Here is a 13,189-nt window from a genome sequence, read left to right on the forward strand (position 1 = left end):
GCCAATCTGAAGCCAGGAGCCAGGAGCTTCTTCCGGGTCTCCCACGCAGATGCAGGGGTCCAAATACTTGGGCCAGCCTCCGCTGCTTTCTCAGGTGCCTTAGCAAGGAGCTGGATTGCAAGTGAAGCAGCTGGGACTCAAACTGGCATCCACATTAGATGTGGGGCGCTGCAGGCCAGGGCCCTAACCTGCCACAGTGCGGGCCCCAAGTGGGTGGGATTTTGTGAAGCACGGCTCCCTTCACAGCCAGCAGGCAGCTTCAGGGCTGGTGTGTCTCAGGCTTTTCTCCTGACCCCAAATCCATCCTGGGGGCCTGCTGTAGTTCCCGGCAGCACAGGTCAACACTAGATTACTGGGCACCTAACTCTAAGGCACGCGTGGGTTAAAGACCTGGACTGCCTTCCTAGAAAGTATCTGACTCAGTGTCCCAAGCCGCCCTGTGACGCTCTGCGAGTGAACAGCTTCCCAGCTTGCCCAGTGCGACCTGGCAGACGGGCCGTAAACACCTAGAAGCTTCTCTATGCATCAGGTGGTCCAGGGACTCCCCAAGGAGGAGAACTGGGCCTTCAGCCTGGGACTCAGAATCAAATGCGAGGAGGAGGCCTGGCTCTGAACCAGTGCGTGGAGCCAAGCCCAGTCAAATCCCCAGGGAGGTCCCAGGGGACCCACAACACTTAGGAAACATAAACGGTGCTCGCTAAAAGCCACTGAGCAGTCCTTAAAGATTTATTTATTTGGAAAGCAAAGTGACAGATTTGAAAAGCAAAGTGACAGAGAGAGAGAGAGAGAGAGAGAGAGAGAGAAATATCTTCCATCCACTGGTTCACTCCCCAAGTGGTTGCAACAGCCAGGGCTGGGCCAGGCCAAAGCCGGGAGCCAGGAACTCCAGCCTCTCACGCGAGGGGCAGGGACCCAGGCACTAGGGTTATCACCTGCTACCTCCCCAGGTGCATTAGCAGGAAGCTGGACGGAAGTGGAAAAGCCGACTCCAACTGGTACGCTGATCTGGGATGCTGGCGTCACAAGCGGTGGCTCTGTCACCCTCTGTGCCAACGCCAGCCCTCACTGAGGTTTCCAGGGCTTTGTGGCACAGCACTGTCGGGCACCCACAGCTAGCTACCACACCTCACCAGCGCGCTGTCGGGATTTCCACCTCACCATCCCCTGCCCGCGCACGTCCTGCTTGTCAGGTGGGTGTCTGAGGGCTGCTCAGTGTGGCTGATGGCCCGGATTTTCGGCCCTTTCTTCTTTTCTCCCCTTGGGGGGATCTGTCTAAATCACCACCAATGGACGCGGCCAGCATTCCTGGGAGCTGCGTTCTTGTTCTTGTCCAACACTCCCATGAGATGCCAGTCATTGTCTCCTGAGTGGGAGGAAAACGTCTCCAGGCAAGAGGCCCATCTTTTATTTGTTTGTCCTCTGCCTCCACCTAACAGGCAAATCCGTAAGTATCACAGGGGGAGCCGTGGGCACGTGCATTCCACAGGGACCGGATGCCTCCCCTCCCCTCTCCACAGCCAGCCCTGGGTGCCGCCCTGGCACCCCCCGGCCCTGTGGATATCCAACCCTGTGGCCGAGCCGAGGCAATGCCCACCTCAGACCCCAGGGGGCAGAGGCCCTGAGGTGAGTCAGGGGACCAGGAGACCAACTCCAGCTGCAGAGCTGTATTTGTAACGCATGGATTGCAGTTGGCTCTCAGAATACAGTAGCTGTTTGTTAATAGTAATTTGTCGTGGTGGCAAATCACCGTGGCAGAGCCCTCCGGAAGTGGCTGCCTTCCGTGGGAGGTCTCCCTGCCGGCCACTGGTCTCCAGGAAGGAGGAGGAGCGATCCTCGGTGCATCCGGACAGCCTGACCTGGGCTGGCTGAGCCCAGAGGAGGGCAGAAAGAGCCTGCTCCCATGTGCCCACGCTTCGCTGCGCATACAGTCCGCGGGGGAGCTCGCTCGAATGCAGACTCCCAGGCCTGGCATACAGTTTTAAGGAACTTACATGGACATACTTGGACTCACACCCACAACAAACGTGTTACGAAGGGAATTCTTGCTGGCATGAGGCACTTCCTGGCGTTTTCATTTATTCTGATTACTCCTTCAAAAGTGCCTCTGGAGGCTGCTTCCACTTGCATTTTTTAAAATCTCTTGGTAGAGAACACAGGGAATCTTCTTGAAGGGCAGGCATATAGAGAACAGGACTACCCAAGAAAGGGTGGGCACACCTGCCCAGGACCAAAGAGTGGCCCAGCCAGCGGCCAGGAAGAACCCACAGAGGCTGTGGTGGAACCAAGAGAAATGTTGGGGGCCCAGGACCCGGGAGGAGAGAACCAACAGCCATGTGATGAGCAAGGGGACCGGGAGCACAAGAGCACAGGCAGGGACAACCAGCACTGGTGTGGGAGATTCAGGTGCAGTTCCAGGCTCCTGGCTTTGGCCTGGCCCAGCCCTGACTGTTGTGGCCATTTGGGGAGTGAACCAACAAATGGAAGATCTCTCTTTCTCTCTCTCTGTTTTGTCCTCTCTATGTCTAACTCTGCCTTTTAAATAAATAAGCCCTTCTACTTCAAAATAACTAATTCTATTGTTATACTAGATGCAATCTGCTACGTCATGTTACATTGAGATTGCCCAGCAAACGGTTATACAAAATTAAAAAAAAAAAAAAAAATCTGAGTCTGTCCCCTCTGATCTGTCACTTCCACTTCGTGCCACTGTCCTTTAGTCTCACCCGAGCTTTATTTAGTGTTGTTTGTTTTCCAGGGAATGGGATCTGGCCTCACACTTACTGCTCTGCTTCTTAGGCCACTATTTTCTTTAAACTGATTTTGCAGCTCCTACTCTATCTTCTGGAGTTGGATGCTTTGTTTATTTGCTTCTAAGTTTAGTTTTGTGTTTGTGCTGGACTTTCCAAAGCGTTTTTACCTCTTCGGTCATCTGTCATCCAAGTAAACTTCCTGTTTGGGGAGAATCCCAAAATAGGTGGGAGGCGGGGCCCTACAACCTCTTCTTCATTTTAGAAGCAGAAAGTGGGGCAGGTACCGCCCCTGCCTGGCCCGTTACTCAGGAAGGGAAGCGAAAGGGGCTCCCGCCCACATCACGGAATCTGGAACCTTGGTCTCTGCAGATGCGGCAGAAAAGACACAGCGATGGTGCCACTGAAAAAAGGAATAGTTAGAGAGACGGAGAGAAAGAGAAGGAAAAGACAAAGAGAGAGAGATCTTCTACCTGCTGGTTCACTCCCCAAATGGCTGCAACAGCTGAGACTGGGCCAGGCCAAAGCCAGGAGCCAGGAGCCAGGAACTTCTTTCGGGTCTCCCACATAGGTGCAGGGACCCAGGGACTTGGCTGCTTTCCCAGGTGCATTAGCTGGGAGCTGGATCAGAAGTAGAGCAGCTGGGGGGCCAGCACGGTGGTGCAGTGGGTTAAAGCCCCTACCTGCAGCACCAGCATCCCATATGGGCGCTGGTTAGAGTCCCGGCTGCTCCGCTCCTGATCCAGCAGTGGAAATGACCCAAGTCCTTGGGCCCCTGCACCCATGTGGAGACCCAGAAGAAGCTCCTGGTTCCTGGCTTTGGATTGGCTCAGCTCCAGTCATTGTAGCCATCTGGGGAGCAAACCAGTGGATGGAAGACCTCTCTCATTACCTCTCTCTGTAACTCTCTTTCAAATAAATAAAAATAAATCTTTAAAAAGAGTGGAGCAGTTGGGATCCAAACTGCTATGCCACAGCACGGGCCCTGAAGACTTTTTATTGTGCTCCTTACCAACATAAAACCACTCTCTGTGGCCTACGCAATATGATAAATGCCTTCTGCCTTGACTGTCCTTGGTCTGCTCTTGATAATGATCCTTGCCGAAGGCCTTCATTTTGATGCATCTAGCGACTATCACGCTGCCTGACTCGGGTGCTCGTTAAATGTCGGTGAAACGTAAAGACACCGGAAGCCAGGAGCACCAGTAAAACCCCGTTCGCTTTGGTTCCAAGGACGACACAACGCCGGCTGCCTCCACTGCCCTCAAGTGCAGTGTTGTCCGATGAGGAAGTAGGAGCCCTTTCCCCACACTCCAACAGTTGCGAAGAAACTCCAGAGTTCTCCCCCACAGCGGGATGCAGCTACAAGGCCAACCTCTTACTGTTGGGTACCACGGTGAAGCAGTGACTGGGCTCCCAGGGCGGGGGCGCCGAGCGGCGCACACCCCACGTCCCAGCAGTCTGCATTCGCGGCAGGGGGGAGCAGTGAGAGCGCCCAGAGGAGATGTGGGGACAGGAGGGGGTGTGTGTGGTGGACGGAGGGCAAGGGCCTGGGAGCGAGAGACCCAGCCAGGGAGAGGAGGGGACAGGAAAGGGATCCGCAGGGATGTAAAAGAGGGTGGGAGAACTCTACACAAACTCACTCGCTGTGTGTGAGAGAGGCAGGTGCTGCCCGGTGCTCCCCAGGGGCTGGCACAGCCTACAGGCTGCATGTGCATTGTCCTTTGTCCTGTGGCACCTCCAGGGGCAGCACTGCAGGTGCAGAGAGGGTCCTCTTGCCCAGACAGCACAGCAGGTGTGGAACCAGGCAGCTTGGCCTCCAGGAGCCCTAAGGCAGCCCCGGGCAGAGCTGCCCGTCCTGGTGCTGGGCTTGCACAGAGCCTGTCTGCAAACCCTTGCCGTGCTTCACCTCAGTGCTTAGTGAACTTCCTTATGAGTTTGGCCACAGCATGGGATTAAATCAATTGCAAGTGAGTCCTGGTTTTTATTCCAGGTTTATGTTATGTTAAAAACACCCAATTCCCCCCTGAAAGCTGCTAGCTAGTCTAAGACTGGACCAGGGTCCACCAAAGGACAGGCTCCTCCCACGGGGTCCACCTGGTCAGGGAAAGGTACAGGGCGCACGCCTGGGGCTTTAGAACAAGGGCCACGCGCCAGCCGCCCGCTCCTGCAGTTACACTTCCCTCTCCTGAGCTGAGGGGTGCGAGGCTCTGGGAAGGGGGCTCCTGACCCAGGTGTTGCTTGTCTGAAATACCTTACAACCCAGAGATGGCCTGGACGAAACAACCCAACATCCCCTGTTTTAAATGCAGAGAAGCTACCCGATGGCAACACTGAGAGAGAACTAGAGACAGGAAGGTAGAGAGACAGACATGGAGATAAAAGAGATTCGTGTTACTTTTCTTACTGCAAATCATCTAAATCCTCCCACGTGACAGAAGCAAGGCTTCCTGTTGCGGGAAGATGCGCTTTGCTTTAACTGGGGTCTAGAGCACTAAGGGCTAAGAGCATGGTTTCCCTGGTTCCAGTAAGAGGATTCCAACAGCAAGCGCTCACTGACCCAAGTGTGCGCTCTCCGAGCTGGTGCTTCTGGGGGCACAGTCTCACTTTGTCCATAAAAGTAACCTGCCCGGTAGCATTGGGATCACCCCACGTTACAGACACGGCATTGAGAGAGTCTGGACAACTCAGCCAGGTCCCAGGCTCATTCAAGGACAGACCAGGAGCCAGCCCTGGGGAGGCGTGCCTGTAGAGCCAGGCCCTAACCCCGAGCCCTGCCAGCCAGTTCTGTTTCGGCCTCAGCTCGCACGCCACAGAGGCGCTGTCCTCTGTCCTCAACTGGACACGCAGAGTGCCTGCCCCGGCTCTCGTCTCAAACTCCCTGACAAAGAAAACACTGCTGAGCGGCTCTTCCTCCCAGCACAAATCAGCGTTTGTAGATTACGCCTGGCAAGCACCAGCCACGCTCAGCCACCACCAGCAAGGGGAAGCCACGGAATGGGTCCTTGGCTCTCCGTGTGTCACGGGGCCTTCCCTCGGCGACAGGAAGAATTCTCTCGGTAAAGATTTTCCATCTACAAATGAACCAGCAGCAAACCCTGCAATTAGACCTCTCAGTGGGTGGCACCTGCTCTCCACTCTGCCTTCCCAAACGCGGAAGGTCCAGTCCTCTGGTCTGCTCGGTGGTCACACTAAGGCAGTCCGCAGAAAAAATCTGCAGTCATTCAGACCCCTACAAAACTTTGGTTCTCCGGCTAATTATGAGACAGCTGAACCTTACCCGTCCTGGATGGAACTGGGCTCTGTTAACAGCTGCCCAAGCTCCAGCTCTAGGATCTTTGAATGACACCTAGAGGCCACTGCTGGTTGAATGCTCCGTGGCTGGCATCCTCCTTTGCACCCCACCCCAGTCTCTCCCATCTCTCCTCCTTTTGTCCTCCCTCTGCTGTTCGGGGTTTCTCACTTAGAGGACGCTGCCGGCCTGCTGGGGTGGCCGCGATTTCTCGGGAAGACTCCAACTTGGCTCCTGGGGGCTCTTATTTCATAGCGTCCTCTCGGAGAGGGTGCTCTTGGACGGTGACACCATGACGGAAGCACACCGGCAGCTGGGGGAAGCGTATGGAACTCTGGCAAGAGGGCTGCACATTGAATGCACCAGGCTTCCTGGTGGGACACGTATGCCCACGGGCAAGGGAAGGGGCACGTCTGAGTGGTTCTATGAGCTTTTAGAAAGTGTCTGAAGATAACCCAAAGGGAATTTAGAACGGTAAGGCTACGAGATGGGGCAGAAAGGCTTTTCATGATGAGGAATCTACCTGGAGACAGGAAGCAGAGGTGGAGACCAACTGGTGAAAATGAGGGAGTAGAAACCCGGGAGTGTCCGGAGGTGGTTGACAAACTTGTATAAATGATAAGTAAAATTTATAAATTGTAAAAATGTTAATAAATGATAAATGCTTTGGGCTGGTAGAAAATAATTCCCTCTCTATCAAAATGCAGACTAGAATAAGGCGCTAGGAGAAGCATGCAGGAGGAGGCACCCACAACAGGCGCGTTTACACGAACAGGCGTGAGTTACCTGTGATTGCATCGTAGGGTAGGCCCCAGGTAGAAGTGACAACCCCAGGAAGGGTCTCGCCAACCCCTGTAAAGGCTCCCCTGAGACAGGTAAGCCACCGCGCGGCTCTGGCTTCAAGTATCCCCGCAGTGGGGGTTGGTCCCTGAGGCTGCTGTCCCCGGGGAAGCATCACAGAGATTGAGCACAGGTTGTCACGTGTCCTGGTGGAAACTCTGACACGCCCCCACGTGGAGGGCTAGGGGCAGCACTGGTCAGCTCCTCTGCAGAGAGCGACAACAGGTCAGGTCCAGCCAGGACCCCCAAGGAAGCAGCAGCCGCAGCGTCACTGGAGTCACCGACGCCAGCGTGTGTGCTTAACACCAGGTGCTGCTCTGAGTGTTTTCTGTGTGCTACCCCCTTTAACCTCTCAACCACCCCATGAGGCAGCTATGTTCTCCCCATTCTTGAGAGGACAAACACGGAGGCACACAGAGTTTAGGAAGCTTGTCTACGTCACGCAGCTAGCGTCCAGACCCAGGCTGCCCGGTGCTGGGTCCCGGGCTCCAACAGTATAGACCCCCGACTACAGGGTGAGGACGGAACCAAATTCCCCGCAGTACTGCTGGGAGGCAGAGGCTCACAGCCATTTTTCTAAGTTCCTACACCAAGATGAGGCCTGGGAGGGGAAGCACGGGCTCTGCACTGAACTGTAAATGGTTCGCATGCAGACAAAATGAATTCACGACGGGTCGGAGGAGGCGGCCTCGGTCTGAAGCTGCCTTCTACTCAAGAGGCCCGGAGACCACAGACTCTGGGACTCAGGAGCACTGCAGATCGGTCCTGGGTCACCGAGGGAAATGGGGTTGTCCCGAGCTGCTCCCCTGTTGTCCCGGCGTGTGGTAGCTGCCGATTCGCACAGGTGCTCCCCTGGGACTATCCTTGGCCACCCCACCGGAAGCAGGCCATGGGCTGGGAAGTGGGGCTTCCATGGGCCAATGCCATCACCTGTCTGGCTAGTCCTCTGCTGCCCCCTGGCCAACCGCACCTCTAAGGAGCTCCAGTCTAGGGAGGAAGAGGGCATGTGGGGTGGGCACAGCTCTGCGTTCCCAGGGCTGGGGCCCCTGTCTGTATAGAAATCCTGAGCTGGGTCACTGGCCAGGCTGATTCTAACAAGTCAGTACCTGTGGCCTCTCCCGCCACCCCTGCCTGTTCCCTCCTGGGTGCTGGGGCAAGCTGGTGGATAGAGCTGAGGCCTCCGTGCTCTGGGAAGATGGGACGATCCTAACCCTAGACTCCTGGCCTCCGCCTCTGGCCTCTCCCCAGGGTGCACAGCCTCCTGCCTCTCCCCCCAAGACCCTCTGAAGATGCGGGAGAAGGGAACTGTACACAGCGTGTCCTGTTAAGTGCGTGGCCAGCTGGCTGCCCGGCATGGGGGTTTGTGGTGCAGAGGTTTTATTCCAAATGCCTGCTGATCATGCTGTCCTAGGGGAACAAGAGAGCCCGGCTTTGGCGCCTGTGCAGGGGGAGGAGAAGGCTAGGGCATCGCAGGACGGAACAAGGCAGACAGCTGGCAACTGCAGGCCTGGGGAATGTAGCAGGCCACACGTGCAAATCCTAACCACACCCAGGTATTACAGAGACGCACACGCCACACCTTCACCCAAAGCCCACCCCTAGGCGGCCCGTCCCACCTGGGGCAGCTACTCACCTACGCAGTTATCACAAAGGCTACAGTGAGAGGCGCGAGGGGGCCGGAAGATCTTGCAGGTGAAACAATACTTAAGTTTCACAGTCTGGCCATTGACGATGACTTCTTTGGTTCTGGGAGGCGGGCGGTACCCCCCTGAACTGGTGCCGTTTGCAATATCTGTGGGAAAAAGAAGAGAAAGGGCACATGTGCCTTAGATGACCGCTTCCAACCCAGAGCACCGCCCTCTGCTGGTGTCCAGGAGGACATCCGGGACCTGCCACCATGTCTGTCCCACCTCGCTGGGGCTCCCCTGTGCCTCAGTGAGCTCCGCTGGGACTGGCGGGCGCCTCACTCCTCTGAGCAGGTGACTGAGCCCCAACCAATGGGGTGCAGGCTACACGGCCCTGCGCAGCTTGAGGCTGGGCACTGTGCATTCTCTCCCTCCCTGGTGCCCGGGGAGATATCCCACAGCTGGGGGCCCCCAGATGATAGCACAGACTGGGGCTGCTCTGAGCCCTCTTCAGCCCCTACAATTCCACGAGCACCAAACTCCTGTTGTAGAGACCCGGGGGTTGGGTTGCAAATGGTACAGCAGCCAGCCTTGCCCTTGGGAGCACCGTGCCTTCATCCACTTCCCTTCTGGGGACACAGGGATGCACCTCAAACCAGCTCAGGCTTGCCTGCTGGCCTCCTCAAAAAACACTAGGGATGGCGATCGGGTGGGGGGAGGAACGTAGAGTTTTAGAAGTACATATATGTTTTAAAAAGTCCTTAAATCACTCCCATGATTTATTTATCATCTCAATAGCACCTTCAATTTTATTTTTCAGAACCAGTTCTCCAAATGTGAAAGAAAATACAAATCTATTTTTTTTAGGTTTCGTTTTTGGGAGCAGATTCTGATTTCACAATGGAATCATCTGGGGAGTGTTTAAACCTCCTGTAATGTGTGGACCCTGCCTCCGATCCAGCGTTAGGTCAGAATTAGCCTAGCGCTCAGCAGGGGTGGGAACTGCTGCTCTACAGGAAGGCAGGACTGCCAGTCTCATTCTCGCCTGGACCCCACACAGCCCTTTAAGGCTCGCCGAAAAGAACCCGGGCCGCTAGCTCCCCCATCAAGAGTGAGAGGCCTCAGGGGGACAGCGTGTGCCCAGGACCTCTGTGAGGGCTTCGGCTGAGACTGGCTGCCAGTGGGCCCAGGGAGCTGGACTGTGCTGGGAGCTCCAGGGCCGGCGGCATTCATGGGAACTGCTCCTTCCAGTTCACACACAGCCGCAGGATTCTGCTGGCAGACGGTGGCGGCAGTTGCAACACACTTCTGGTCACCTTCCAGGGTGGCAGGAATTAGTCCCCTAAGCCACAGAGGCTGCCAAACTCAGCCTGGGCGGGAGTCACCAATTACTTACGCAGGGAGCCTGCCAAAGGATTGGCATCTCGCTCCCGCCCTCGGAGATTCTGCTTGCATTACGTGGGGTGGGGTACGGTCTGGCATTAGGGGTTGTACGTGAAGCTCCCCGGGTATGTGACTCCGCAGGCGAGCCGGGGAATCCCTACTCCAGTGTCCGCGGCTCCAAGTGTGGTCCGTGCAGCAGCGGCGACCTGAGAAGCAGGTGCACAGCTCCTCCGACTCCCGAGCCAGAAGCTGCAGTCCACCGAGATTGCCCTGCGATCCACGCACCTGACAACTCCAGACCCTGCTCCAGGGGCCCTAAACACTCCCAGCACACGCACTCACCACGCTCTCCAAGCATGCAAACAGGAGGGTACTTCAGAGAGTTCGTGGAAAAACGCAATGAAAAGATGTTTACTCTGGTGCAAGAAGCCGTGGAAACCCATGGGGAGTTTTGTCATCACAGGCGTTTTCCATGATAAAGAGCTCAACTGTGGGGACACAGCTCGGCTCAGGGGGCGGGACACACACCCAGGCACCCGGAGCACCCTCATGCGGATTTCTCTGGAATGCTGCCCCCCACCCCAACCCAGCCCCCTGCAGGACGGCTCTCACTCAAGTCAGGAGTCAGGTGTTGCAATAGCTATGGCCCCACCCCCCACCCCAGTCTCTCAGAGGCTGTCTGAAGTCTGAACATCAAAGGCAGCCCTGTAGTCCAGAGCTTCGGTATTTGTGGAAACAGAGAGCCCAGCAGTAGGGAGAACGTTTTGTGCTGCCACAGGTCAGCTTCTGTTTTCCAGGGACAGGGCGGGCAGCGAGGGCAGGGAAGGGGCAATCGAACGGGGCAGCCTTGTTACTTTGCCCCTTCCTGAGCCCCAGCCCTTCTGCCTGGGGAAGCTGTGGGGCCATCCTAGGGATGCGCATGGCTGTGCCAGGCAGGACCCCTCTCTTGGCAGGTGCCCTATCTGCCTGGCACCCCAGATGGCTGCCCTAGCAAAGGGTGCTAAGGCCGACAGACATCCAGACAGGCTCGGAGCTCCAAAGAATGTATGTGGGTATTTCAAAGTTTATTTTGGTGCAAAAATTTTTAAAATTCTCGCGTAAGATGCATTTTCCATTAACTTTTTGAAGACCTGTGATATGCAAGAATTTCAAAATTTTTTTTTTGCAACAAAATCAACAGTCTTTAACTCTATTTTTCCCTTGAACTTTTGGAAGTACCTTTGTGCACGGCGGGGGTGGGGGGGCTCTCAACCATTCTGTACTAAGGAGGAGACAGAGCAATGGCTGTGAACTCCCCTAGGCAGTGAGTGGTGGAATAGGTGGCTTTGAAGACATCAAAGATCATGTCAGATCTCTACAGGGGCCAACCGGGTGGCATGGAGGCCTAAATTAGTAATGACTTGGTGCCTTAGTAGTCCTATCTCAGCTGAGAAATCTGTATCTAGCTAGCTTTGGTAAACAGGAATGGAAAACCAGAAGGGCAGCTGTGGGTCTAAGAAGCATTAACCCAATCAAACATTCACAGTAACTTAATCAGAAGAGTTTGGCAGCTGGATTGCGATGTTTTAAAACACAGAAATGACAAAACACAGAAATGACACACGCTGGAGCTACTTAGAAAGCCAGATCTGAGTGGCAATGGCTCAAATAAAGTGTTTGCTGGCAATCCTTAAGACCAATGCTCTGGATCTTGCAGTCCCAAATCATATATTTTTTTGCAAGCTTAAACCTTGGATACCAAGTGAGCTGAAGGCTCGCAATGAAGAGATGATAAACTGAAGCTTAAGAATTAAATCGAAATTCCTGAGACCACATATTTGGAGAACACTTAACATAAAGGAACGGAAGCATCAGAAGATCTAGACCGGGGCCCAGCTACCAGGGCGCCATTATATGACAAGTGGACGGGAGAACTGTTTATAAATGATTTTCTGGCAGCAACATTCTGTCCCAAGGGCGGTACAGGACCCACAGAGAGCCGAGGGGTTCTTGCCTTTGGAGTCAGCAGGTGTGGGGAGGAAAACACAGGCACCTGTGAGCCTGGCACTCCTTTCAGGCAGCGCAGCCCGTGACACAAACCCAGCGGCCTCCTCGTGTTTCCCTGAGGGAGCCGAGCTGCCTCCTCCCTCCCGGCGTGTGCCCAGGGTGCACGGGCCAGCCCGTCTCGGGGGGTTCTGCTTCAGCCTCTCTCAGGAAAACACATTACAAGTCGATCCGCTGATGCCTCCTTTGGGCTCTCACTGCACGTAGCTCCTTTATGTACACACTCAGGGCCTCTGTATTGCGCTTCTACAAGACGTCAGCCTGGGCTGGGAGCTGGGGACACAGCAGGGGACACAGCCCCCGGGCACCTCTCTGCTGGCGCTAAAGAAAAGATCTGTTCTCATGTCTTCCCTGGACACTGTTTGAGGCAGGGGCCAGGTCTTCCCTGCAGCACACGGCGGGTCCTCAAGAAATGAGGGGCTGTGGTGCTCCTGCCCCAGGAGTCATCACCCTGTCTTACACCTGCTGCAGAGCTGCCCTCCCTCTGTGCCCCTGGCGCTCACTGACAGAGCACACCTCCCCTCCTCAACTTCTCCGTTAGCAGCTGTTGACCTGGAGTTGACTGCTCAGGCTTGGATGAGTGGCCTGTAGCGACAGAGACAGGAGACAGTCTTAAAACAGAAGGACGAGGGGAACGTGAGGAAGAATAATGCAATCCCTGAACGAGGCTGACCACTGGGGACCTGAGCACCCTTCCAACTTCCCAGTGCAAAACCGCTTGCAATGGTGCGGACCTGAGTGTCTACACAAAACAGGAGGTTCCGGCAGCTGCTTCCTGAGGGGCTCATAGCCAGTGCTAATGGTTTTCACCTTGTTAACATACATAGCCAACAATCAGGGAAAGTTTCCCATTTAGAAAGCATATATTAAAAAAAACCCCACAGGCACCTTTTGGGACCCCCCTCCCTGTTGCCAGGAGCTTTCTCCAAAGATCAATAAACTCCCTTCACTTTGCTCATTCTTGTCTGTGAGCCTTATTCTTTGTGGTAGCAAGACAAAGAACTTGGTGGAGAGATGCGGTTGTTAACATAAAAGAGCTGTAACATTTCTAAAGAACTCAGGGGAGAGAAAAAGCTGCAACAGGAGGGGTGGCTCTCTGCCTCAGAGCAACCCCCTGTTGCTGTTTCTTTCACCCACCGCTTTTAGGCACGCATGTGACCAGGGGGTGTGCACATGGGCTCTTTTTTGACTTCTGGTGAGGTTACATCCCCAACAAGCACTCTGAGTTCAAAACATCACAAGTCAGAAATGCACTGAAT

At 55.1% G+C, this 13,189-nt stretch overlaps 1 protein-coding gene across 4 annotated transcripts in view; it reads right to left on the reverse strand.

Annotated features, from left to right (window-relative positions):
- Window positions 1-13,189, reverse strand: part of ZDHHC14 (zDHHC palmitoyltransferase 14) — a 261,769-nt gene that overhangs the window by 58,054 nt on the left and 190,526 nt on the right. For all 4 annotated transcript variants that reach the window (XM_070073338.2, XM_002714972.6, XM_070073342.2 and 1 more), the window contains exon 3: window positions 8,513-8,671. In XM_070073338.2, the coding sequence (XP_069929439.2) occupies window positions 8,513-8,671 (159 nt within the window). The remainder of the gene's footprint in view (window positions 1-8,512; window positions 8,672-13,189) is intronic.

The sequence above is a fragment of the Oryctolagus cuniculus genome, chromosome 5 (genome assembly GCF_051225735.1).
Source record: "Oryctolagus cuniculus isolate XC-2025 breed Fujian yellow rabbit chromosome 5, ASM5122573v1, whole genome shotgun sequence".
Classification (NCBI taxonomy): Eukaryota; Metazoa; Chordata; class Mammalia; order Lagomorpha; family Leporidae; genus Oryctolagus; species Oryctolagus cuniculus.